The sequence below is a fragment of the Pteropus vampyrus genome, unplaced genomic scaffold (assembly GCF_000151845.1).
Source record: "Pteropus vampyrus isolate Shadow unplaced genomic scaffold, Pvam_2.0 Scaffold194, whole genome shotgun sequence".
Lineage (NCBI taxonomy): Eukaryota > Metazoa > Chordata > Mammalia > Chiroptera > Pteropodidae > Pteropus > Pteropus vampyrus.
Genome location: NW_011888975.1, coordinates 1448633 through 1476091, shown reverse-complemented (window position 1 = coordinate 1476091; position 27459 = coordinate 1448633). Strand labels below are relative to the sequence as shown.

Sequence of the window (27459 nt, the reverse complement as noted above, 5' to 3'; positions counted from 1 at the left end):
TTAAACGCTTGGATCGTGATAATGTAATAAAATTTCGGATAATGAAGATTATGAAAGCTTAACCTAGAAAGAATCCAGCATTCCTATTACAGTGAGGATGGCAAAGGAGGGTCCTCCTGGACATCTGGTCTCTCATCCTGAAAGATGCTGCCGCTGACCTGCGCCCCCCAAGGGCAGAGCTTCTGGCTGATTCCCGGGAGGGAGTGTGTTACACAGAACATGACTCACTCTTCTGTCCAGTCCACCTTGTGACCAGGTCACTGATCAAGGAGGCTTAAAAAAAAAAAATAGGCTCCTGAGATGGGATTCCACTTAGGCCAGGTCAGATGCCAAAAATGAGATTAAATATGCCAGGCTTTTATTAAGGAAAACACTTACATGAGGGAAAATAGAGTGCGGGAAAAAGCTAGAGGAGCTGTCAGCTGGCCAGGCAACCTTGTCCCTGAGTGAAGGAGAGAAGGAAGATGTGCAGGGTAGGGACACTCCCAACGGTGGCAGCAGCCTGAGGAAGGTGCTGCAGAGGCCTGGGAGGTTCTCGCGACATCAGACAAGTCTGGGCCCTGTGGCGAATGATCTGCTCGGTCCCCCTGAGAGATCAGTCACTGCTGGGAGCAGCTCAGGGGGGAGGGGCGGAGAGCCAGCAGGGTACTTCAAGGACATCAGCTCAAGCCCTTGGTCAGTTACGCTCCCTGTGGTTAGAGAGCCACGAAGCACTCCCGCAGGTCCCTAACCTCGCTTTTGCATTGTTCAATTCACTGAATGATAGTTTTTAAATTACTCCACCTAACTAGTCATCTGTTGTGGCTGTCGTTCACAGCCACCTCTAAGCACGTCCTCCCGCAAAACAAAAATTGTTAGGGAGTCGCAGTGGCATCTTCGTGGTTCTTCGGTGTCACTCTTTGAAGGGGAGAGAACAAGAGTCCAAAGTGCATGTCACCAGACACCCTCCCTCTTAGCTCTTCACTGTTGCCATTCGCCAGGTTAAAATATTAACCTCACCTTGGGTTCCAAGATCAGCATAACATTCCTTATATCTTAGGCCGGGTTCATAGGGTACACAGTGAGCGCATGCTGATCCATTTGGATTTCTGCTGGTCCAGAGTCCTGACTGTGCCAGAGCCCTTGGCACCAGGAATTACAAGCACACAGAGTAAGTAACCAGACCTAATCTCTGATTCCTTTGGATGAGGGAGGTGAGGCCCGGGTTTCTTCCGTTTTGTCTCTTCACCAGCTCCTTCCATGTGTGACCCTGGAGAAGCTATAAAGCCACTCCCTGCTCCACAGTACAAAGACAATGGTAAACGCTTGAGTACTTGTAGTCGAATGCTGAACTCAGACACGATCAGGTCTTCTGGGGATTGTGTAAAGGCACTGCTAGGTGAATGATTAAGTGATTAATCAAAAGAAAACAATTTGGATTTCTAATGCAAAAGAAAATCAGTAATTTTTCTTCAGTGCTTCCATTCATAGCTTCCAACATGCCGTCCGACAAGGGTTGGGTCTTCTCTATCAAATGCTGGCATTTGGCACAAATCAGAGAGAGAGGCAACGCCCCTTTGGAATCTCACTCATTTGTGTTGGCATGCTGTCCTCTTCCTGCTGTTCAGTATCCTCTGATCTATACGTTATGCGTAGATGAGCATTCTGTGCATTAGGACAAGATTTTTTATCTTTCATACTATCGTCAGATCTTCGTCGCTAATCCCACTCCCAGACGAATTCACAAGATTATAAATGTCAAGGGTTTTGAAAATCTCTAGTGGATCTCTAGTTTAATGACATCTGATTACAGATAGAGAAACAAAGTCTCAGTCCACTGTTATTTCTTAGCTTCCCCTCCAGCCTAGGGAACCAGGATGGCCTTGTGACTGGCATGGTGCATTTAGAGCCCAGCAGAATTTTTCTTTTCCGGTGGTTGTGGTTAGGAATATCCTTGAGGAGGTGGGGATCAGCGGGCCGGAGGACAGAAATCCCAGAGCCTGGCCCTGCTCTGACTTGAGTCCTACCCAGTTTGTGCTGGTTTGTTCCCAGGGGCTAAGTGGGCACTCTCGCTCCCTGTCAATTGCCATCCTGCTAAATCTACTATCTCTGATTACTCCCGAGATGCACAGCCCACTTAAGGATATTGCACCACTGTGCAGTCTGTGCCAGAATCTGTGTGCTAAGGTGCGCATGTGCGTGTGTGCGTGTGTGATGGGGGCGGGAGGGATGAGCAATGTATCAATAAAGGGCTGGATACAAGTCTCACAGCACCAATGAACATGGCTTCCTAGGAAATATATAGGTGAGTTACACTAGAAACAGTTAGAAAACACTAGTTAACTGATATAGTGTTGGACTCAGATACCCAATAATTTGCATTTTCCTGACACCATTAGATAAGGTCCCCAGTCAGGTAAAAACATGTCCAGAAGGTAAGACTCTAACTCAGGTTCCCAAACTTTCTAAGCTCAAGCTTTGGTGTAGAATTCTTTCGCAAAGCCCCTGTGCTATGGCTTCTCTTATTAAGGAGCCAAGTGCAAACAACTTAAGTATTTCTGTTCTTACGATTTTGTCGTTGTTTGAAAAAATAATGCACACGTTGAAAGAAAAACAATATTTTTCTTTTATGCTTGAGTAATCACCATTACTTAATAATGAAGCGTATATGCTTGCTGGGCACTGCACAGCCTCCCAGACCACAGGTCACACCACACTCTGTCCCTCTGCTCCCTGCTCCACCCCAACCGACGTCCCGAGGGTCTCTTCAGCACTTGCCTCTTTACACTCACCTGCCAAAAACCTGGCTTTGCAAAGATATGACGGCGTCAAGTGCAACTCGGCCCTACCCAATACCGAGACTGTGAACAACCTCCAGCTAATCCGTCGCTCGGTGTTCAACAGACATAGAGTATTACTCTGTTTTCCCCAAAATTCTTAAGCACCCCGTACACAGTGTTGGAAGTGACAGCCCTAGACCCACGTACTGAGCCCCTACGCCCCCCTAACAGAGCAAAGTGGGCACTCAGTCTGACTTCAGTACATTGCATATTTGCATTTTGCTTCTGTGAAGAGAGGAAGCAGTATAAAATGCCCAGGAAAAAGAACAGTAGTTTCTAGCCCCACGGTGAAAAATATTAACTATTATGCAAGTGACAGTGATGTTCCAGCTCACGTAGCGATTTTGTGCTGCGGAAGTTATTTTACTTATTATTTGTATCAATTCAGTTTCACCCAGTGACACCTGCCTTACCAATTTAGTCATACTTTTTCTTAATTTTTATCACTTATTTCTTTCACACTGAGTCAGCTTTGAGGAGGCTCTCTTCATTAAAATAATAATAGTAGTAACAGTAATAGAATATATTGCTTTTAAAATCTCCAATAAAGGAATGGCCGAATTTTTATTGAATATTCTTTTAAGGAGCAATAACGCTTTAAATGTTATTTTTGCGGTAGCGTGTGAAGTAGCACTCTGATAACCAGTGGCATTAGTGAACTTTTCAGACTAACAAAATCTCCTACTGCGTTATCGATAACTCTGTCAAAAGTGCAGCAGTTACTGACTAGAAATGATTTTTAGTGAAGGACAAAACTTTTCCTAAAAAGTACTTACTAATTTTTTAATCACTTTAGCTTTACATAATTATCAATACGTGTAAACGAGGGTAGAAGCATGAGTTTCATCCACCTGTGAAGGCAGTATTTACCTTGTGTGCTTACGATATATCACGAGAACAACTCGAATGAGACCTTGATGACTCACCAAGCAGATCTAAAGCAAAAAAATGAAAGGAAAAAAAGAAGGGCCCTTCAAGTTACTCTGAAACCTGTTCTGTGCCCGTTTTTATTTTTCTCGCTTTCTCCTTCTGCCACCCTCATTCTCGTATTCTCTTACTCATTTTCTTCCCTTGCTGAGAGACAATCTTTAGATACAGAGTTCTAGTGTTCTACAATGGCTCTGATTCCAAACATGCTGTAAATAAACCCAAAACTGTCATGATAGATATCCGCAAAAATATCAGACTAAAGATTTCCTGAAGATGCGAAAACAACCTAGCAATGTCTATTAGCACGTGCTAAATGCTTTTCTCTACATGCGTTGATGCGTTTTTACAACAGGTTCTATTTCCAGCTGAGGCACAGAAACAAATGACTGCTGGTTATCAGCCAATGCCAAACGCCACGTCCAGGTCTCTGACACGCAACTCCCCCTCCCGTCCCATGAAAAGCCACAGGGAGATTTACCGCTCGAGAATGCTGGCCACGTCTGGTCCACACTGACTTACAGTGATGGTCTGGGGAGAGCCTTCGTATTTATTGTACGTTTGGCAGGAGATCATTTTGAGGACCCATAAAATTAGCTCTGGGGTGGGAAGGGAGGTATAATTTTTCCTCCCATTCTTCTAAATTCTTCTGGCAGGGCTAATAATCAAATTAACATGAGACAGATTAACAGGAGAAAATGTCTAAGTTTATTACATATGTACATACGGGGGTTCCATAAGAATGCGAGACCCCCCTCCCCCCCAGGACAGATCAGGAATTTGAGGCTTAGAAGCCATCTTGGGCTAAGGAGAAGTGGAGGCTGTGGTTTGGGCCGTCACAGGGCGGGAAGGTCATTCAAATAGAGACAGAAAAGCAAATGTTTGGTAAATAAATGTTTGCTGGGCCACCTTTAACAGCAGGACACAGAGAGGACGTTGGTCAAACTGGCCTTGCTGGTTTCCTTCCTGTCTACCACACACTGGCTCAAATTAAACTGCAGTCACCTGTGACGATTCTTCCTGGAGCAGGCCCTCCATCTAAATTCCTTTTAACCAGTTGGTCAAAGGTCAAAGGTTTTTCCCGAGCTTTTCCTTTCTTAAAAACAACCAGCTTAAAATAATCAGTATCCAAAAGAGGCATATTTTGGATTGGCAAACTCTGCTCCCCCAGAGGATATTTGTCCGATTAATTATTTCTTCACTGAAAAGCATATAAGGTGGTGAATCAATTCATTTTACCTACCAGGAAATCAACCCATCGCCCAATATTTATGCAACAACTATTAGAGACCAAATGTGCTTCTGGAAGCTGTGAGAAAGCAAGAGACAAGTCAAAGAAAATGCCTTGCTTTGGAGACACATATAGCCTCATGAAGAGAGCCTAGCAGATGTGATCGTGAGAATCTACGTGGTAACACAGTCCCCTCTTGTGGGGAGCGTGGTATTTCACAGGCGTCACGAGAACAGCACGTAAGACATATCTGTCTTAGCACTTGACACAGAGTATTGTTACTATTTGTTTTCCTATACAGGAGAACAATGTCTTTGGAGCACTTCTTGCATCTATTCTGTGACCCTTGTGCTTTAAAAACCTACTAACTAGGGGACATAAAATGTCACAAAAACATGGAAGGGAACAATATTGAAAATTGCATGATTTAGTGTTAAATGTATTGACCGAAATGCTATAGGCATTAAAAGAACAGAGGCTCGCTGATGGGAAAGGCAGAAGAAACCGATTTTGGAAAATGTTTTTATAGTTACAATAGTTTATATTTATTGAGTATTTTCGACGGGCCAGGAACAGTTCTGAAACTTGATTTTCACAAAACACTACAAGGAAACTACTATGATCGTCTCCATTTTTATGATGCACAGAGGGGTTCGATCACTTGTCCAAAATCATACGGCAATAACTGGCAGAGCTGTGCTTTAACCCGGCGGTCCGGTCCGGTCCGGAGCCGGGTGGCTTAACTCCATTGCCATTCAGTGTCCGTATAAGTCTGTGTCAACGCACAGCCTGGGGCCAGGCGATCCCACACCTGTGCCAGCAGTGGCAGTGTCACGTCCTGGGAGGGGAGTCCACACCTGCTGGGGACAGGAGGGGTGACTCCCCACGCCCGCGCTTCCGCCGCACACCCTCACTGGAAGCACCCTCTCTCTTCTCCCACCCACCGCGCGCTGGCCACAGGGGAGGGATGGACGTGCAGTGGGGCGCCGGCAGCACCCCAAGGACTAGACTGTCCCGGAGCCATACCGGGCTGGCCTCGGCGTCTTTGCTCCCTGTCCCGCCTCCACTCTGCCGGCTGCCGTGTGGCCTTGAGTCATGTCACCACGCCAATCCGAGCTTCAGCTTCCTGTGTTTATGAAAAAGCACGTTGGACAGGGTGGTCCTTGTCCCTCTCCGGGTTCGTGAAGTGCAGCTGGAAGGAGCGGCAATGTCCAGAAGGCAAAGCTCTGCCCACCGTGCTCCGACTTCAGCCACTCCGCCACAGGGGACAGTCACAGCGACAACTGTGTGCTGACATTCGGTACCGGTTGCAAGCGAGGGGTTGGGAACACGCCAGCACAGGGCGGCACCAGGGACCCGGCACGTCTCCAGCGCCCAGCCACAGACCATCCGACCGCGCGAAGCCTTTAATCTTCCCGGATCTTTTTCCCAGCTTCCTAGAGCCCCGAGGATGGGGTGCGGCCTCCACTTAGGAAAATAAAGCTCTGCCGCATTTTCCCCAGAGGACAGAACAGGGCCCGGAAGGTGACGATCGGGGGAGCCGGGGTCAGCGGCCTGGTGCCCATCAGGTGCCGTCGGCAGGAGGGGCTGGAGCCCACCTGCTTCGAGAGGTCGGACGACCCCGGGGGGCTGTGGAGATTCACCGTCAGTGAGGTTTCGTTCATTCCGTCGCGAGTCTGTTTAGAGAAAGGCTTGGCCGGTGCTAAGAGAGGTTACGTTTCTTCCACAAGGGGCCGGCGCCCTGAGGAGGGGCCGGGCGGGAGCGCCGCTGGAATCGGTCGCAGAAGCGGGGCCCAGCCCGAGCCTGGTGGGAGGCGCGCCGGCCTCCCCGCCAAACGCAGACCGCGTCCGGGGCCGGGCGGTGGGGCGCGCGGAGGGTGGGAGAGGGAGGCGGGCCGGGGACAGGCCGCGACCCCGGGGCGAGGGGCTGGGATCCGGCCAGGGGTCTGAAGCGAGACCGGAGTCTGCAGGGTCGGGGCCGAGGCGTAAGCGCGGCGCAGGAATCGCAGCCCGGGCGACACGGGGCCGCTGGGACCTGCTCCTCCGCCCAGCCCCGCTCCCTCGGAGGGGCAGCCTGGCAGCGGGCTCCGCGCGCACCGAGCTCCGCTTTCCTGACAGTTCCCCGTCCCCGTCCATGCTGAGGGCAATCAGAAGTCAAGAATGGGGGTTCGGCGCCTTTTTTGTTCCCTGAGGTAAAGAAAGTCGTATTCTCGAATGTCAGCAGGGCCGCCGCCTGGACTGGAGTAGGGGGTCGAGGTGAGCCAGGAGGAGAGAGCACTACAGAGCCCACATCGAACTGGCCTGGGGCCCCCGGGGATCACCGGGGCCCTGATGGGGGTCCCCCGAAACCCTGTGAGCTCTGTGGCTTGGCCCAGGAAACATCTGCATCCGATGTCCCCAGACCACCTACTTCCCTCCTCAGGAGGACAAGAATGCTTTCCGTGAGCTCGACATGTGCTGAGGAGAAGCTGACGGGACCGTGAGACAGGGCGAGGGGCCAGCCATCCAGCCTCCGGGACCCCGTGGGACTAGGGGGAGACAGAGCATCCCTCTTGTAGAAGGGTGAGATTTGGAATTGGAACACTTATTTTCTAATAATTATGTAATCATATAATAAAAAGCTCCAGAGAGGCCAAGGTTGCTAGTTTAGTCACAGCTCCCCCCGCCGAGGCCAGCTTGGTCGCACAAAAAAGAACTATATATTTGGCAATGCGGCCGACCACCCAATGTGACCATCAATGCATAGCGACCTCCCCAAGGAGCTGGGTGAAAGAGCACAGCGGTTCCCACGCGTCCGCCCGCGGAGGCCCCCCACCCATGCTCTCCCCTCCTATGTCCACTGAAGACTTTGCTACTCGAGCTCGACACCTTCCCCTGGTGAGCCTCAGACTCCTTCCCAGCGCCTGCTGCAGAGAAGCGCTCCTGACCCATCCGAGCAGGGACTGAAGCTGCCCAATTAGAGGGGCGATGAGCAGAGGTTTGGGGTTAAAGTCATCTCAGTCAAAGCAAAAAGTGAGCCCAGAGGCCTTGGGATAGCAGATCGAAATGCTCCTGACATATGTCACAGACCTATACGTTTAAACACACACGCCCACAGGCGCACACACCACACACACCACAAAAGGCTGGTTAGAGGTGGCTCTGCGCTCAAAGACCCCTCAAAACATGGTCTAGCAAAGGCTGTGCTGAGCCGAAAGTGTAACGAGGGGGGGGGGGGTCCTTTGTGCCTGCTCTGGGCAGAGGGCGCCAGAATGCAAAAACAGGCAGGCGAATGGCAGACACCCAACAGAGCACAAACAGGGACCATTTCCACTGCCCCAGAGATTATACAGACTGCAATCTGCCACCCTTAATTCGACACTCGGGAGGCCGTGAATCTGGTCTCTTCCACCTACCACAGCCTCAAGCAAAGAGGGAACAGGCAAGGGTCACAATGGAAAAGAAAGGTCACCGGCCCTGTGGCGGGGGAGGGGTGGCGACCTTTAAAAAGAGAAGGAACGGGGTACTTCTGACCGACAAGTGAAGCGATGGCGGGAGGTGTGTCGTGCGTCTGCCCTACAACCGACTCGCTCAGGCTCCTGACAGGGAGGGGAGGCTTAGGACAGTAACACTACAGGTTGATGACCTTGCCTGGAAAGCAATATTGAAGAACGTGGGAAGAATTGTCCTGTGACTCAAAATTAATTTTACTCTTAGAGGATTTGGTATAGCAAGGGGCCTTGAGAAATAGCCCGTCAAGGCACAGTGACGTCTTCCAGAAGTCACGACACCTAACTGCCCTGGCAGAGGCGCTCTGTGCTCTACCCTCAGGGCCCTGTGACACATTCCCTGGAGGATGACCCTTCCTCGCGGGCACTGAGGTCTTTTTCTCTGCATGCGCATCCTCCCGTTTATTCAGCAACGTGTTGAGCACCTACTCTGCGGACCACAGATTTTTTCGACCCAGCGGGGGCAATGAGGAAGTGGGATCCGTCACCCCTAAATTACGGAGGAATGAGGGAGGAGCAGTCCAGAATGTCCCTCGGCCATTTCTCCTCGCAGCTCGGTAAATCTGGTCCCCGTGATCTTTCTGCAGAAGCCTGGATTTCCAAAAGTTCAGTTATCATGGTGGGTTTCCTTTTATCCATATAGTCAACAAACGTTTATGGACTTCCTGTTGTTTTACCGACAGGTGCCCCTCTCTCTCGGGGGTTCCTCAAACCTCCCGAGCGTTGCCCAGCTCTCCCGCGGAGGAGGTCTGAGAAGTGGACACTGTCCTGTTGGAGTCGGAGTCTCTCCGGGGAGAAGAGGTGGCCATGTAAAATGGGTGCTGGCTGCTCGAACAGGGAAAGACGAGGAAAACGGCTGTTTGGGGAAACAGGAGGTGTGAATGTCGCACGCAGCGAGAACGTCTCTCTCTATTCGGGAGGCGCTTTTATTACTATTTTACTCCCGTTTTGAAAATGAGAAGAGAGACCTCTGGCCTGATAAAGCTGTCCTCCCATTGCCTATCATGGCCCCGAAGGACAAAAAGCCTGTAGAGGAATAATATTAATAACAGGTAACAGTTTTTGAGAGCTTACCCGGCCCTGCTGTAAATGCATTATAGCTATCATCCGTTTATCCGAGGGGACATGCACTATCAATAGTCCTATTTATAGCTGATGAAACAGACACAAAGAGGTTAAGAAAATGAGTCTGCTTCCCAGCTCAAGGATGAGGGCAGGCAAATCCTAGACTGTCCCCCGAAATGTCCTAGTGGATGATGGTGACCTTCCCATCGTACTGCGGGACAAAATGGACCAGGAAGCCAGACATCCCTCCATTCATGCTGTCTTTCTTTTCTCTCTCTCCACAGTCCGCACCCCACCCCCTGCGTGACCCCCACTCATTTTCACCTTCAAGACAATAGCCCCATGGATTCCCACACTCAGGAGTGCTAGGGCCATCGGCAGAGCCACACTGAGACCGTGCCGAGTGCCCGCAGCCAGGGTCCCCACGGGGCCTGGGGCAGGTTAGCCCCTGAAGCGAACACTGGAGGGGAGGAGGGCTCAAGATCTGCTGTCACCCGTGCGCTGTGCGCTCTGTTTACGTCCTAAATGCCCCAGACCCTGGGTTTTCCCAAGAGAAACAACCAGTGGGAGGAGGGAGTCGAGAGCGAGGAGGCAGTGCCCGCTTCCACCCTAAGCGCGGTTTCCACTCTGAGCTGCTGGTTTCTGCCTGACATCCGCGACACATTGTATCACGGCGGGCTTCGGCATTGCCTGGAAGATTTCTTCTTCTTGCCTTCGCCCTTCTCTTCCAAAGTTTTGCAAAAATGGTTATTTGGGGTTGGTTTTTTTTTTTTCTGTTTTTGTTTGTTGGTTCATTCGTTTAAAGGTCCCGTAGAAGTACATGGTTCCCTGGCTTATGCATTTCAAATGAGTCCCCGTTACTCTCTGATGTTTGAACGTGCCGTAACAAAATGTTCTAAAATTTTTGGAAGTATTTTATGGAAATCTTTACAACGTGTATTATGTACGTCCCTCCCCACCCCCTTAAACAGTACATATTCCAAGTTTAGCCTTTTATCATTGTTAACTAGAAACTGGGGTGCTCTCACATGTCAGAGCCATATACTCATCAACCCCAAAATGTTCATAACTGATGTTTTTCTCTTGATACTGACAAGAAAAAAATTCTGAGATACCCGCAATTAAATCACAGCAGGTCCGAGGGCGGACGGGTGAAACTGGGAAGATTAATCAGTTAACGGCCACAGGGCAAAACCAGCGAAAGACTGATAACATTCCTGCATGCATGCCAAAACCGCATTAACTTCCAGGGAGCTTTTCCTGCGAGCATCTAAAAAGAACAGGCAGACGTCTCTACTCGCTGGCACGCAAACCTTGCAGCCCGTCGCCCGCCACCAGCCCCGCACAGCAGGCGCTGCTCCCTCACAGACCGCGCCCCTACATCCCCGAACTGGCCCCGCTTCCTCTCTCCCCACCCCCTTCAGCCACAGCCAGTGCGAACGCTTTCAAAACGACTTACATCTTCTTCCTCAAACTCCTTGGCATAAGGCAGCCCGGTCATTCCCGGATGGCAGACACGCTGTCTTCTCCACCCAGCCCTGCTGCTGGGGGTTTAGACTGCACGCCCCAGGAGCTGATCCTTCTCAGGCTGCCGTATGGCTCAATAAACCCTTTCGTTTAGAAGAGCTTTCAGCTGTGAAGGTTGCTGTTTCACAGCACTATAGCTTCTTCCCTGGCCGTTTGCTCTCACTTCTCAATATCACAGCTCTTCACAGCTGCTCCTTTCCTCTTTTTTCCTATAACCCAGAGGAAACTCGATCGCTTTTCGTGAAAGCAAACCAACGCGAACTTTAGTTCTAATGCTGGCTTCAGGTTTAAAGACGTTCGAAAGCTCTGCTATTCCATAAAGTGACTGTTGATGTAAGAAACGTCCAAACTTGTAGAGAATTTTTATGTTTATTTCACCCTGACCGATGACAATTGCCAGGAAGCAAAATCTCAGTGGACTGAGGAAATGCTCTGGAGGATGGTGGTTTTGCAGCTTGTTTAATTCACTAGCATCAAAGAAGGAGACGGAAGGAGGGTTCGTGAAATCCGCTGGTGGTAGGTTAGGGAGGTCGGAGAAGGCAAAGCGGGGAGATCGCGAGGGTTGGACAGAAGGCGAGATGGAGAGAGACAGACGTTGGTTACGATGGAGGGTGCGAGATAATGAATAATTCACACGTACAGCACTTAGAGACGGGAAAAGGGGAACGAGATAACAAGGGGTTCTGTGGCCTTGTGCTCCGGCGCCAGCAGGTGTGCCTTCGGGGGGTAGAAAAGGAAAATTACTCTGACCTGTTCTCCCAGATGCATAAGAACGATGATCAGAGCTCATTTAAGGTAAAGACTGACCTTTGCTAAGGTAAAGATTGATGGGCCTGGAATGTGACTACCCGCTGTGACCTGCCCAGTTCGGAATGTGCGATAAGACCATCCTGCATGGTTACTTTTGGGGACCGAGCTCGTCAAGTTTATTGCATAGCCTTTTTTCATTCATATCACACTTAGCCACGTGTAACTGTGGAATGTAGGTGATACAGCTAAGAAATGGAACGTTTTATTTCATTTAATTTTAATTTTAATACTTCATTCAGCTATCGAAGAACACTGAGGTATATCTGTTCACAATTTACGTAAGTGAACCCACTTTTTCCAATGAAAATTCAGCATTTGAATTGTGATGTGTAAAATACACACTGAATTTGGAAGACCTGGTATGAGAAAAAGAATGTAAGATACTTCATTAATAATTCGTATATTGGTTACATGTTGAAATTTATAACATTCGGGATATATCGAATTAATATAGTATTATAGTTAATATAGTAAGATATAGTATTGAAATTAATTTCACCTGTCTCTTTTTACCTTTTTTTTTTTTTAAATGTGTCTGCTGGAAGAGTTTAAAGTGCCTCTGTGACCTCCATCATGTCCCGTTGGGCAGGACTGCTCTGATGACTTGCTTCTCAGAGCATGGTCCATGGACCAGCAGCATCTGTGTAGGAGCTTGCTGGAATCGCAGGCTCTCGGGCCCACCCACACATCTGGAATCAGCACCTACATGTTAACAAGCTTCCCAGCCGATTCCTACTTAACAAGATTAAGATCCTCGGATCCAGAGAGCTGTGCTTCTCACACTGGAGGCAAATCAGTGTTTCTTTCATTTCCAATCAAGTATGTTTTACAAATATGACAAAAACGAACTATGAGAAAAATGAAAATGAGACACGGACAAATGACAAAATATAAAACCAAAATCTGTATGGAGTCGAAAGATGTAAAGTAAATTAGAAAAAAAAGTCATTAAACAAACATAGAAATAAAACAATTCCAAAAAGTGGATACATTGTTCTTTAAAAGTGTATATCTAGGCAATTAATACAGAGAATCACTATTACACTTGCAACTTTTTGTCAAACAAAACATTACGTGTGAAATAGCAGTTCTCCATATTAAACACCTGTAGGCATGCTTTCAATGGGCATTGTACATATTAATATTTAAGGTTTTCAATGTGATAATTAAGCTTGCTTCTTTCTGGTCAATTTATCTAATCCGGACTGGATGGTTGACTCTCCTCATAAGGGATAATGTATATCTAAACTGTTTCTAAGTTTTGTTTGATAGCACACATAACAGAGAAGCGAGGTGCACAGAGGTATGCTGAGTGGACTGGAAGAGCTTTTAAAGCAATCTCAGCAAGCTCAAGACATTCGTTTTTTTAACTGCTATCCAAAACAAAGCAAGGAGCGCTGTATTTTTCGAATTCATCATCAATCCTTTATCAGTAACCAATTCTGATCATTTATTCTGTAACGTTATAATTAAACATAAATTATCTTTCAATGAGAGGAAATAATTATAGATTTTATGCACTTTTGGAAAACAGTTTGCAAACTAACCTTAAAACATCACACACTCTCACATAGTCCTGCCGCACAACAAATACACAGTTTGGCTCCTACACAGCTCATCATGTGAGTCAGACAAACCCCAGACTGATCTGTGTCCCATTCAACAAAGGAGTCTATGTACTCGAATATTGAGCAATGTCACATTACTACTCTAAGGATTTCTAGATGCTGGTTCTCAATTTCTGTGCTTACTTGTCACAGACTGCTAATAAACAGTTCGTGTCAGGGCAGCCCTGCACCTACAGCTTTGAGTCATACTGGTTTAGGTCTTCCTGTGGAGTATAAGATCAGGATTTAAACAGGCATCTTTCTCAAGCCTTTTAGAGTCCAATTTTCTACATTTATTCTAGATAAATGAGACTGTCGGATATGGGCCACAGATTAGCAAGATGAGGTGATCTCACCAGCTGAGAGCAGTAACATGAGTTTAAACCACAAAGATATGTTTATAATCTTATGCGCTGTGATTGATATACTTTCCACACGCAAAAAAAAAAAAAATATTTTTTTGTTTCATAAGAAAAAAAGAGCTATACATTTCCAAGATGGTAAATACTATTAAAATACCAATGACCTTCCCATTGAAATCAGAACAATCCAAAAAACAGGCAATGTATATACTAAAGACACTACTAAACTGCTTATTACTCAACCTGTGGTAGTCGTCTGAGATGGTGATGATATTTGCTAGTGATTCCAGTCACCAGCAGGGGTCGGAATTGATGAGTGCTTCACGATGCAGACAGCTGCTGAATCTGGAAACCCTCGACTTGCTTCCTCTCCCAAGCATTAAATCCAATTAGTTCCACAGTCCTATGTGTTGTACCTACTGCCACCTACCAACTCCCACCTCTCTGGATTTCAACTGCCATCACCTCTGCTCAGGCCCTCATCAGCAACTGGGTGGATTTGTGTCTCGAGCTCTTAACTAGCCTCCTTGCTTTCCTTTCCAGATCCTTCTAATTCATCTTTCGTAGAACCGGAATTCTCTTTCCAAAATTTAATCACTTCTACGTCAAAACGTTAGGAAGACTGCCATAACCTTCTTATAAAATTCAAATTCTTTAACTTTAGATACAAAATCCTTCATAATCTGAACCCCCCCCCCACCTCCCCTTCTCCATTATCCTTTCAACAAGACCCCATGAAACCGAAGCAACTAGGAATAGCCCAGCATCCAGATACGTAGCTCCTGGCTCTGGTCTATTTCCAAGTTCCCCTATATTTGTTATGATGCTGTGTGAATCTGGACAGGTGAGTTTATCCTAGGTTTACTTGTTAGCACATAGTAAATGAAACTGTAATTCTGATCATGAAATTCATAGTGGGGTCCAATGGCCATCATCTCTCAAGTGAAGACAGCAAATCCCACTACAAGGGTGACGGGGAGCATATGTCATCGGGATCACCTCAATCTTGGTCAACGTTTGAAACATCTAAAAATGAACATGCATTCGTGTGTGTGCATCTGCACACACATATCCACACTCATGTGCCTGCACTGTTTGTACAGGAATATGTCGAAGAAGGCAGACCCAGCCTTTACAAGTCTGTGGTTTCCAACAGCTGCAAGGAGATGACTTGCTACTCAGAATTTCCATTCCCAGAAGATTATCCAAACTACATGCCAAATTCTCTATTCCTGGAATATCTCAGAATGTATGCAAACCGGTTCGACCTTCTGAAATGCATTCAATTCAAGGCAAGATACCAAACATCAGTTAGTAGTCAAGAAATATTTTGTTCACCTATTTTTTATGATCTCTCTGTAGCCTAGCTTTGGGCTCCACAGATGAGAAAATAAATTGGCAAGACCGATGACCCTGGGCTGGAGTTCTTTACTCCTTGTACTTAACCCCACCCACCCCAAGTAAATCTCGAGTTGCAAGTGGTTACTTTGTGTAAGGATTCCCATGCATAAAATTTTAATTTGCAATAGTTAAATCCTAAGGGGCCTAAAAAATGCCAAACCACATTTTCATCTTGGGCCAATTACCTGCACATAGGGACACTGAGAGCTCCCACCGGCCCCTGAGGACTCCGTCCTTTGATAAGAATGGACGTGTGCAATGGCCCATGCACAAGAGAACCTCACTATTTGAGGGACCTCTTTTCTCAACACGAATGGACCTCGAGGGCATTTTGCTAAGTGAAATTAGTCAGACGGAGAAAGACAAATACTACATGATCTGACTTAAATACGGAATCAAAAAGACCGAGCTCACAGAAGGAGAGAATAGCTCAGTGGTAGCCAGGGGCAGCCCAATTCGATCTCTAGGGTTATGTTTATGTTTAGTGTGTGCTCCGGCATGTTTGACTGTCCACTGGCACATCGGCCAGCAAGCCTTTATTGGAACCTTGACAACCATGAATCACGACATCTATGATTCTTTTTTCAGACTAAAGTCTGCAGTGTAACAAAACGCCCAGATTTTACCGTCACCGGCCAATGGGAGGTTGTCACCCTGCGTGAAGGGAAGCAAGAGTCCGCCACCTTTGACGCTGTCATGGTCTGCACTGGTTTTCTGACTGACCCACATCTGCCACTGGACTCCTTTCCAGGTACAGAATTTTCTACAGCGAACCTTAATGTGTCTCATGGGAGCCATACTGATTGGCGTGAGATTGAATTCCTACGGTTTTTCCATTACACAGTTAAAGTTGTTAGGTTACGGGGCTGTTTTCCTTAACCAGCCACTTCCTGGCCAGTTTTTGGCTTTCAGATGTTCCAAACGACCTGTGAGTCCCAAAGAGTAGGGTAAATAACTAACAAGCAGTTTTATGCTTCACTGAGGTTCAATGTCCCTCCTTGAGTGACCGAAGCACTCAGAAAGTCTTTCAAGACACAGGACTCTTAGACAGGTTGGTGACCTAAGCACATTGACATAGTTGAGTTAGATGCCACAAAGATCCATCAGTGAATAAAGGAAAAGCAACTTGATGTTTTTCAGTTTTCTAATATGAGTCACAGCAATTAACTAGATCAGAGGTGTATGGAGCTGAGTCACTAGTCAACAGGGAGATAAGTCTTGGGAGGCAAGGTAAGACATCTTTGGGTCTCAGTTTCTCTGTCTTTTGCAAACATGATTCGTGTAAATCTATATCGACTATCGATTGGATTACAATTCAGAGGGAATAGAAAATGCAATGGTTTGGGTTATTTCATCTGTAGTAAAGGATTCAAAAAGTTAAAACTTTAGGAAACGTTTCTCTAGATACGACCCGTGGTGATCCCAAGGCTTATCTTCCAATAAACTCAAGTACTTCCAATGGTCTTTGGTCTGCTGCCAGAGGTTACTCAAATTGGGTCGCGTTGAGGTAAAGCATATCCTGAAAACTGCCCTAGAACGGAATCGCTGAAGGAAAGCATCGAGTTAGGTCTTCATCCCCATGCAGGAAACCCTTCTCCAACGCCCGAGAGGCTCAGCCGCCTCTGCTTGAGCATGTCCAACAGTGACCTCTCACCATCCACAACACAACCCAATCCTTCGTCCGCCATCGCCCATGGAGAAAATTCCTGGGCGGCGAGCTACTCCAAACTCCCAGGAAGGAGTGCCTGGTATGGGGTCACTCCAAGAATCCAGAAAGTTCCATGGCATAGAGAGCACATGGCATTTATTTAGCACCTACGGTATATTGCATGAGGCGCTAAGAATATAGAGGAGAATAAGACACCATGTAGCCTGCATGGGAGGATGGGGTTTTAGAGGAGTCTAGTCGAGGAATCACAGTCTATGTATAGCCTGACTATATGCTTATACTCATTTTACAACAAGCTCATGTACCTCCAAGGGTCCTGGATCTGTCCCGCAGGTTATCACTCAAGTCAGGTCAGATTAAGACAAAGCATACACTGAAAGCGACTGAGCCAATGTACTCGGTTTGAATAGGATGAGCTGGGGACCCATGAGATATAGATTCTAGGCTATGCAATTAATAAGCTAAATAATCTTGGGCCTCCTCCTTAACCTTTCTAAGCCTTTGGTTTTTTACCTATAAGTTGAGGGGCTATTTTTCCTTGCTTGTGAAAAGCTCGACAAAAAACAAATATTAATATATAAGATATTACTGTCCCTTGATTCCTATCAACCTTTAAATGGCGATGACTTTTCTTAATAGGTCTTTATACCATAATATTTCAATTTCGTAGTTAATCATCTAGCCAATAAAACTAGAGGCCTATCTAGTGAAATAGTCACTCACTAATTTCTGTATCTTATAAAGTCATGTATTCATAGATTAAATTTTCTTTAAATTGAGCCCTGCTATTACAAACAACCCCAATCATCTGCCAAAAGGACGTTATTAACTGAACAATACTTAATGTTTCATTCACTGATCCTGTGAACTATCTATTTGACTTCTTATTTTTTCTATAGGTATAAAAACCTTTAAAGGGCAGTACTTTCACAGCTGACAGTATAAACATCCAGATATATTTAAGGACAAGAGAGTTCTCGTGATCGGACTGGGAAATTCTGGCACAGACATTGCTGTGGAGGCCAGCCATGTGGCAAAGCAGGTGCCATTCTTTTTTTAACCTACATATATATAAAGTTTTATTTTTTCAGTTTTAAATGGATTCTGATTTCCATTATGATTGCTTTTTAACCCAATAATTTTAAAAGTTTTTTTTTTCAATTACAGTTGACATTCAATATTATATTAGTTTCAGGTGTACAGCATAGTGATTAGACATTTACGTAACTTACAAGGCGATCCCCCCCCCAATAAGTCTAGTACCCACCTGACACTATACATAGTAATTACAATATTATCGACTATATTTCCGATGCCATACTTTGCATCCCATGACTATTTTGTACCTGCCAAGAAGGTACCACTTTTGATGGTATTTAATGAAGAGCTTAACCGTAAGACACATACCTCAGGCAAACAGTGTTGGACACCATGGTAAATGATGAGAGGAATAAAAATGCCTAAAATGCATATATGAAGAGATTTTTTAAGTATTTTTTCTAAATGTTTATAAATTTTGCTGTAAATTCTGGGTGTCGTCATTCCTCGAAAACCTACTTCTCGGACTTCTCATTTTTGTTTTCTCCCAGTCATCCAGTGAGAGCTCCTGGAGACATCAGTCTTTTGCCCAATTCCACAGGTCAGAAAACGCTAACCTCCTCCTTGCTAAGCTCTCCCATTTGCTCCCTCTTTTCCTTATTAATTGCCACCACCACCGTCAGATCCGAACCATCTCAGACTAAGGCTGTCTGTCGCCTTATCCTTCTAGTCATAATTGTAGAAGAAGTCAATATGTATTGGGGCTTATTCTGTGCCAAGTGCTTCGCTAAATGCTTTACTGCGTTACCTCGACCAATTGTCAGGACAGGCCACCGAAGCAGGTGCTGTTAGTGCCCTGACTACAGATGGAGAGACTGGGCTTTAGAGAAGTTCAGGAACCTGCCTAGGGTCATACCACTAGCAGTGGGGGAGAGTCAGTTTTCAGATCCAGGTCCCTTTAATTCAAAGCCCCTGTCTCTAATTCTACCCTGCATCCCATCCCCAGTCCGTCCTCCCCCACATGACAATCCATCCTACGTCCAACCACCAACAAAGAAATCCTCTGAAATCTGCTCTCGTTATGGCATTCTCCTGTTGACAAAAACCTTCTAAAAACTCCCCTTACCTAAAAAAACAAACAAACAAACAAACAAACAAACAATAATAAACGACAGATGGATTAGCTCTGCATTATAAGATCTAAATTAGATTTAGATCTGCTCCAAATCTAATTTCGTCCCTCACTACTTTCCTGCTCGATCATCACCTGCAGCCTGACAGGTGTACTCTGAGCCCTTTCCAACCTCTGTGCCTCCGTTTCCCCCTTCGCTCACACCACGCCTTCCCTTCTGCAACGCCCTTTTCTTTTTTATTGCAATTTACATGTACATTCTCAGCTATCTGCCCCCAACACGAAGGGATCTCTCCCTAGTAAGAATTTAAGTAATCGTCATTTACACTCCTCAGCTGGCCCTTTTTAATTTTTAGTGTTGCTAATTACCTTTTACAGTATATATTTTGTTTCCATTTATGCTACAAACCCATCTAGAGCCATTCCCCCAACAACTACACATTAGTTGCTGAATGTTGTGCCAGGCACTGAGGGTACACTGGAGAGCAACGTGACAAACACAGGATCCCCGCTGTTGTGGAGCTTGTGGTCCTGGGGAAAACAGATGTCAAGTAAATAAGTATAAAGAACTAGATCAAGAATCGCCAGGGTGAAAACGGCCATCATTTCTATATCAACGCTGAAACTTCTCTCAGCGTAGACCATAATTCATAACTCCCAAAATGTCCTATCCGATTCCGCATCATGGCACAGAGAGACTGATTCAGTGCAAATATCTCTGATGTCAAAGTCATTGATATGCTCGGAGTTCTGGCCCCACACTTCTTGTATTGCATATGCTCCTTTGTAAGGCCGAACAGAACATACAACAAAGACACTAACACTGTAGCTCAGGTCACCACGCCCCAGTTTGGGGGCGAGGCAGGGGAACACCATCTGTTAAATCAGTTGTTTTAGATTTGCAAAATGAAGATCAATTGACTAAATTTTTTTAGTTTTAAACAGTTGTACAGACAACTTCTACCAAAACAACTATTAGCTTAGCGAACGAACTCAGTCAGCTGATAAACGCAAACTGTCGATCTATACAAAAAAATAAAAATCTACCAAAATGAATTGTATTCACAGATGTTTCTAGCAGTTCAAACAATGATTTCTGTTGAAAACCTCTGCAGACAACTTTCAATTGCTGCCATTCCCTGTTCTTATTGCCCACAATTATCAGTGTACAAAGTAGGAACCACCTGTTCATTGTCTTTTGACACGAGACTTGAAGCTCCTTGCGGCTGGCCACTATCTCGTTCCCTGGTGTCTAGCACTGAGGCTGGCAGATAACAAGTGCTCAGTAACATGTCCTGAAGCATTTTAACACTTAGGACATTCAAACCATTATCTCGGAAGGATAACTCTAAAACAGGAGCCAGAGGAGCCAAAACTGTCTTGTCAGGAATGTATTTCGAGCATAGCAGACTTTTGGGTGTCATTTAATTTGTGGAACTTGCCCAAGCTCACTTAGTAATAAGTAAGCTCTGTGACCTTGGCAAGCTTCAGCTGCGACAATCAAAAGAATGGTTTGTCCGAGTTTTCAGACAAAAGAAACACATCTGTCTTGTTTCAATGAGTAGGAAGAATTCGACTCATAGTTGCCCTTCGCCATCTTTCTGAACGCAGTGCCTTCTCAACCTTGTCGAGATGACCTTGATTTCAGTCTGTCCTCGGAGTTACAACCTGACTTTATCCCGTGAACAAGAATTAATGGTTTCACTGCCTTATTCATTAAGTTTGCACAGTGAGGGTCCATTATCAGTGTGGCACCACAGGCTGGAGATGCCGTCTGTTCTCCAGACTTCACTCTGGACCCGCAGGGACCAGGTGATACCAAGGCGCCACCGACGGCCCGCAGCCCCCTTCCCACTCCATAGGCGTCTTCCTTCTCCTCGCTCCCTTCCTCCTTCCCGCATCTACCTTCCTCTCCCCGGCTCTCCCCTTCCCTCTATTTTTCTCCATCCGTTCCTTCCCTTCTCTTACCTGCCCTCTCCTACCCCCTCCCTCCAAGCCTCTCGGGGGGTTTGACTGTTCACCAGAGCTCTTTCTTCCATAAGCTTCATCAAGCCTGCAGGGCAGCTCACGGGACTATAAAGCATTTTATAAGAAGTCTGAGGAATTATTCTTCTTTCTCTCTCAGATTCAGTAAATCGCCATGGTCTCCAGAGTTCTTGCACACATACTACTTCACCTGCGCTTCATCCTACCCGACGACCTAAGGATGGCAAGTGTCAGTATCCCTAATCGACAGGTGAAGAAAACAAAGCCCAGAGGGACCAAATGACCTCCTCACTTTCCCAAGCTCTGTGAAACACAGGCAGCGCTCCTCCCACTCAGGACCCTGTCTCCGCTGCGGATTCGCCATGAGCCCCAAAACGGCTCGACTTATTTAAAAGCACCCCACAAAGCGTTTGTCAGCGATTCCAAAGGCATGGCCAGAAAACGATCATTCCACCCTCATCCCTCGAAGCACCTGCCCCGTCTCCCTCACATGGTGCCAGCCGACAGCAGACGTGCCAGTCCTGAGGGCTCCCTGCGCGGCACTTCGGCTTTCGGGTCCCTCCAAAGTGACCGTGAGGGCCGAGGGCTGACATCCGGCACGGGGACCAGGACAGGGCGCTGGGACCCCCGTCTCCTCGGGCTCCCAAACTCTAGTAAAGGGTGAGCGCGTGTCATCCCCTTTCTGGGCCACCGGCGAGTCCCGCCCACACAGAGGCACCGGCTCCCAAGACCCGCACCTGGGCAGACCTGCGGAGGCCAGGACCTGTGCCCGTGCCGGTGACCGGCTGCAAACAGCCCCGCCGTGGGGCGCGGTCGCACCGGCGACACGGCCCGGCGCTGCGTGGACGGACCGCGGCCTGGCGAAAGGCCGGACACCCGCCGCTGGAGGGGCTGCGCGCCACTCTCGGTCCCCTCCGCCTCCGCGGGGCGGCGGGAGCCCCACGCGGGTGCTGGCCTCCCTGCGGGACGCGCGCAGCGGGTCCGCCCTCCCGGGGACTCTGACCTCCTTGCAGGACACGCGCAGAGGGTCCCAGTTCCTGGCCCGGAAGCCTCGACCGAAGGGAGCGCGCGAAGCAGCAGGCGACCCCGCGGCGCGGCCTTTCCCGCCGCGGGCCAGTGCGCAAGCGCGGTGCCCACGGCGCCTGCACATGCGGCTCCCCCAGGACGCCGAGGGCGCGCCCCGCCCCCGCCCCGCGCTTCCTGCAAGGACTAGGGGGGCGCAGAGAAGGCTGGGAAAGGGCGGGAGCCCTCGGGCCAGGACGCCATGAGTGTCATTCTGTCCTCCCGCAGTGGGGCCCACAGGGGCTCTGTTCCCGACCTTTGGCCTACCTGCGGTCACCTCAGGGGTCCCCTGCTACATCACCGGAGGCTTTTTGCCTCCACAACGGGGAGAAAGCAGGATCAGCAGCAGGGCACCTGGTGCCCCACCCGGAGCTACCCCCCACTGAGTAGGCGGGTGCCCAGTCCAGGCCTTCAGCACCTGCTCACCTCCTGCTGGGTGGTCCCAGGCACGCAGCCTATGCAAGTGCCGCTTCCACCTAAGGCCAGTCTTCCAAGATGGAGAGAGACAGCTGTTTTCTCTAACTCACATAAACGAACATAGGAAGTCAAACACAATGAAAAGACAGAGGACTATCTCGTAAATAAAGAATCAAGAAAAATTCCTGGGGGTGGGGGGAACCCTAAGGAAACAGAAATAAGTAATTTGCTGGGTAAAGAATTCACAGGACCACGAGTAAGCATGCTCACAGCCCTCGAGAGTGGAGTAGAGGACCTCCGGGAGAACGTCAACGAAGAAAGTGTAAGAAGGAACCAGGCAGGCGTCAAATGAAAAGCAACTGAAATAAAAAGCACGTTAGAGGGAACCAACAGCAAATTAGCTAACACAGAAGTGTGGATCAGCCAGCGGAACCGACCAGTGGACATCAACCAGTCAGAGCAGCAGAAAGAAAACGGAATTTCTAAAAAGGAGGATAGTTGAAGGGGACCTCTGGGATAATACCAAATGTGCCAACGGACCCATTATAGGGGTCCCAGAAGGAGAAAAAGGAACAGAAAGCTGAGGCTCTGCAACCATGATGTGTCAATGTAGGTTCATCAATTGTAACAAATGCACCACTCTGGAGGGGGACCTCCACGGTGGGAGGTGTGTGTGTGTGTGTGTGTGTGTGTGTGTGTGTGTGTGTGTGTGAAGGGGGCAGGAAATATATGCTAAATCTCTGTACTTTCAATTTAATGTTGCTGTTAACCTAAAGCTGCAATAAGAGTTAAAGTCTATTCAAAAAAATTTTTTTAAGCTCAGGAAGGAAAAAAAAAAAAAAAGACTGGCATCTCCTGCCGAGCCAGAGTCCCCAGATAAAGAAAGGAGGAAGAGAACAGAGGGCTGGCTGCATAGTCCCTGGCAGATCTCTCCCGTGTTTTTGTTTAGGACGCAACTGAAAGAATTTGTGCTAAATGACATTCTCCCAGGCTATATCATCGTCGGGAAAGCGCTCATCAAGCCAGGCGTGAAGGAGGTGAAGGAAAACTCTGTCCTGTTTAACAACGTCCCAAAGGAAGAGCCTATTGACATCATCGTCTTCGCCACTGGAAACACCTTTGCTCTCCCGTTCCTGGATGAGACGGTGGTGAAAGTTGAAGACGGCCAGGCCTCCTTGTACAAGTACATCTTCCCCGCCCATCTGCAAAAGCCACCCCTGGCTGTGATTGGCTTGATCAAACCCTTGGCCTCCATCATATCCACATCGGAAGTGCAAGCTCGGTGGGCTGTTCGAGTCCTGAAAGGTAAGAGCATGGGCAGGCGTGATCAGTTTGCCATGTTATTTTGGATACTGGAAACTCTGAGACCCTCCCTGGCTCCTATCCAAAACAATGGAATCTTTAAGAGCAGGATTCATTCTATTGTTCTTTGAATTACACTATCATAATGAATCTGTGCCATTACCACCACAAAAGATAAGTCAGAGGTCAAAAATATAAGCCGTGCCTGCCTGTTATTTTGACTGAATCAACTGGCTCAATTAATATTTAAAAGTTCAATCAATAGAATGACATAATTCCGGCAAACCAGTTGTAAGGTTCTGTCATATCAAGTAAGTCATAAGATGACCAGATGCTTATCTTTTCAGCTGGCAGTCTACTTAGGCTGCTGACATATTTGCCAGAAGAACAGACAAGTAGCTGAGTACTAGAAATAAAAAGGTGACCAGCAGTAAAGCATCTTCAACCACTAAGGAAGCACCTCAAGTTAAATTGCATTTTTTGTTTGTTTTATAGGTATAAATAAGTTACCACCATCAAGTGTCATGATAGCGGAAGTTAATGCAAGAAAAGAAAAGAAGCCCAGTGGGTAAGTTAACTTCTCGTGCATCCTTTTTGAATCATAACCGAAACTGGAAAAAAACAATAGCAAAGAGAGAGAAGAGTCACACTGGAGAAAAAAGAAGCACCTGAGACTTAGAGGAAAAAAACAAAAAACAAAAAAAAACATGGTCATCCAGCCGCACATGGAGTTTGGAGTCTAAACCAAATGGAATTAACCTTCCTCTTCCAGACACACCATTCCACACCTTATCCATAATCGGCAGGCGAACAGTCATGTTTACCCAGTCGGACACCAGAAAGGTCTGCCATTCATTCCTTCCACAAACCTTTATTCAGCTCTGCTGCTTTTTCCAGACACTAGAACAAGAGTCGGCAAACGAGGGCCCGTGGCTTTTACATTTTTTAGTAGCTGTGGGAAATAAGAGAAGAAAAAGAGGACTAATTTGCGATGTGTAAAAAATATATGAAATCCAAATCCCAGTGGCCATAAAGTCTTATGAGAACACAGCCACACTCATTCATTTATATGTTGTCTGTGGCTGCTCTCCAGTTACAACTGCAGAGTTGAGCAGTTGAAATAGAGACCATAATATGGTCCTCGAAGCCTAAAGCATTTATCCCCGGCCCACCCTTTGCAGAATAAGTTTGTTGACCCCTTGTGCTCTACTCTTGGGCCGCCATTCAAGAGCCAGAGATAGTGGAAGGGGGCTGGCCAGTGAAGGAGTCAGGGCCCGAAGCTCTCACTCCCAATCCAACTAAAACATCTCTGGTTTTATCTGTCTTATTGTTTATCTGTTTGAGGCTTCGATACAAATTTTGCCTTAAAAAAAAAAAAAAAAGGTGTCTAAGGACCAAAAAGAAGTTTTAAAATCATTGCATTTAAGGAATTTATCACTTCTCTCATTCATATATACTTCCAAACTTCAGGTGTTGATCTTTCCTCATGCTACATCCCAAAACCACAAAAGAATTTTAGGTGTCTCTTCTTCATCCTCAACCTGGAATATGATTTGATCACCATTATGGCATTCTAGTATGATGTAGATAGTGAATTAGAGCTATACACTGTAAAAGCTTTGTTTCACATAGGTCTAAGGACTAATACCAGCATTACGGGGAATTCACCCTATTGATTTTTGTGGTTTTTTTCTATTATAAAAATATAACAATAATTGAGTTTTAGAAAGATGTAGGAATCGCAAAATTATGTGAAATATATTTTTTTCTAGAGATTGCTGATCATTTCACAAAAGAACTAAAGTAATATGAGAGGCATCGAGGGTGTTTGGCGCATCATATGCATAGAGTATCTTTCCAGGGGACTCGTCTCGTATTTAAATAATACGGTGAGACCGGTAGACAGATATGGGCGTGGAGGGAAGGCTGCAGAAACCATTCCAAATTTCGCAGCATTCTTGTTTACTTTTGGCACTTTTACTTGTTCTAAAGTTATCATTATTTTTATCTTTTTCTCTCCCCCTTTATGCCCAATCTTCCTTTTATAAAGGTTTGGCTTGTGTTACTGCAAAGCTTTAGAAGTAGATTATATCCCATACATAGATGAACTTCTGACCTATATCAATGCAAAACCCAACCTGTTCTCCATGCTCCTGACGGATCCTCGCCTGGGGCTCTGGATGCCTCCATTTAAGCCCGTTGCTTGCCAATGTTCAAATGACTCCAAGAGTCTTAATAGCGATGTCACAAAAGTCGCATCACAAGGATCTTACTCCGGGAAAGGTACCTGTGTGCCTCTCTCCCTTTCTCACTCTGCCCGTGAGCGTGTCGCTCCGCCTCTCTGTCCATGTGCCTGGGCTGTGGCCAGTCCCTTCCTTGACATGCGCCGCTTCCGAGTCTCCACATGAATCCTTCCCCCCGTTGACCCCTCCCTCTTCCCCTCTGACCCTGACTGTGACCATGCTAGACCTACCCTACAGCCGTAGTATATATAGAACAGACTCAGTAGAAAGAAAGGTCCCTCGTTCCTAGACTTGAAATTATCCCATAAATCATACTGGGAAACGGTATGGGTTTTTTTTTTCTCTTTCTTTAAAAAAAAAAAAAATTAATTTAGTTAGGTCCGGGAAATGGAGTAAAACAGGAAACATTACATATTTTGGCTTCTTGCACATAGCCTTCGAATCAGGGCGTCTGAAGCGTTTCATCTCCAGCAGTAATTCGACATTTTGAGAAATTCTTTTTAGTGTGTACAAAGAGTACCCCCTGCAAGGCCAGATGGAAGTGAAGGTGTCTTATCCCTTTATGTATCAGCACCCTCGGAGAGCTGAGCCCGGTGTGGGAAGCCCTGCCACCTAATGGCTGTACGAGCCGGAGCAAGTCATTTACTTCTCGGCTTCAGTTCTCCTTCCCCTAACACAGGAGTTATAATACATCTGACTTCATAAGGGTGATATAAGGATTAAATGGTGAGATCTATATAAAATGCTTAACCTAAATCCCGGTAGGTGTTTACTAATAGCTCTTATTACTGTCGTTATGTAAGCAGGCTGCATGTTTCATTGCTTGCTTTATTTTTTTTGAGTCACAGACCCAGCCCCTCACTGGACAGTCCCAACAGAATATCTCATGGGCTTCTCAAATGCAATGTGTACCAAATTAACCTCTTTATCCTCCCCAAAAGCCACCCCCCACCCCCGCCCCGACTCATTCTCCAATATCATCCTCCATACCGTCCATAGGAGAAAAGAGACATATTTCAATACATAATTACACAGATTGCACTGTTAAAAATAAACGGCACTTGATAAATATTTGTTTCCTACTTTCACAGTCAAATGAATGAATAAATAGATAGATAGATAGATAGATAGATAGATAGATAGATAGAGCACTATCTAGAGCATGCCCTTGGTGGTTATCTGATTTTGAGTCTATGAGAGCTATTTTAAAACTCTGTTAATTATAGACAATTAAAAGCAATGCAAAATAATTCTTGTCTGTACACATGTAAATTATATCCAATAGAGGTTTGGTTGGCTTCTATTGCCCACTGTGGAAAACACTAGTTTTGCCTCCGTTTGCATATTCCTATCAACATCCCTGATCTATAAAT

General features: G+C 46.6%; 1 protein-coding gene across 1 annotated transcript; it reads left to right on the top strand.

Moving 5' to 3' along the window:
- The first annotated feature begins 446 nt into the window (after window positions 1-446).
- LOC105299827 (dimethylaniline monooxygenase [N-oxide-forming] 1) lies at window positions 447-26261 on the top strand. Its single transcript, XM_023537593.1, is given in 7 exon segments — window positions 447-1150; window positions 14940-15128; window positions 15826-15988; window positions 17806-17944; window positions 23491-23846; window positions 24339-24411; window positions 25894-26261. Coding segments are annotated over 6 exon segments (1215 nt in total). The 5' UTR covers window positions 447-1150; window positions 14940-15002; the 3' UTR covers window positions 26252-26261.
- Window positions 26262-27459: the final 1198 nt, after the last annotated feature.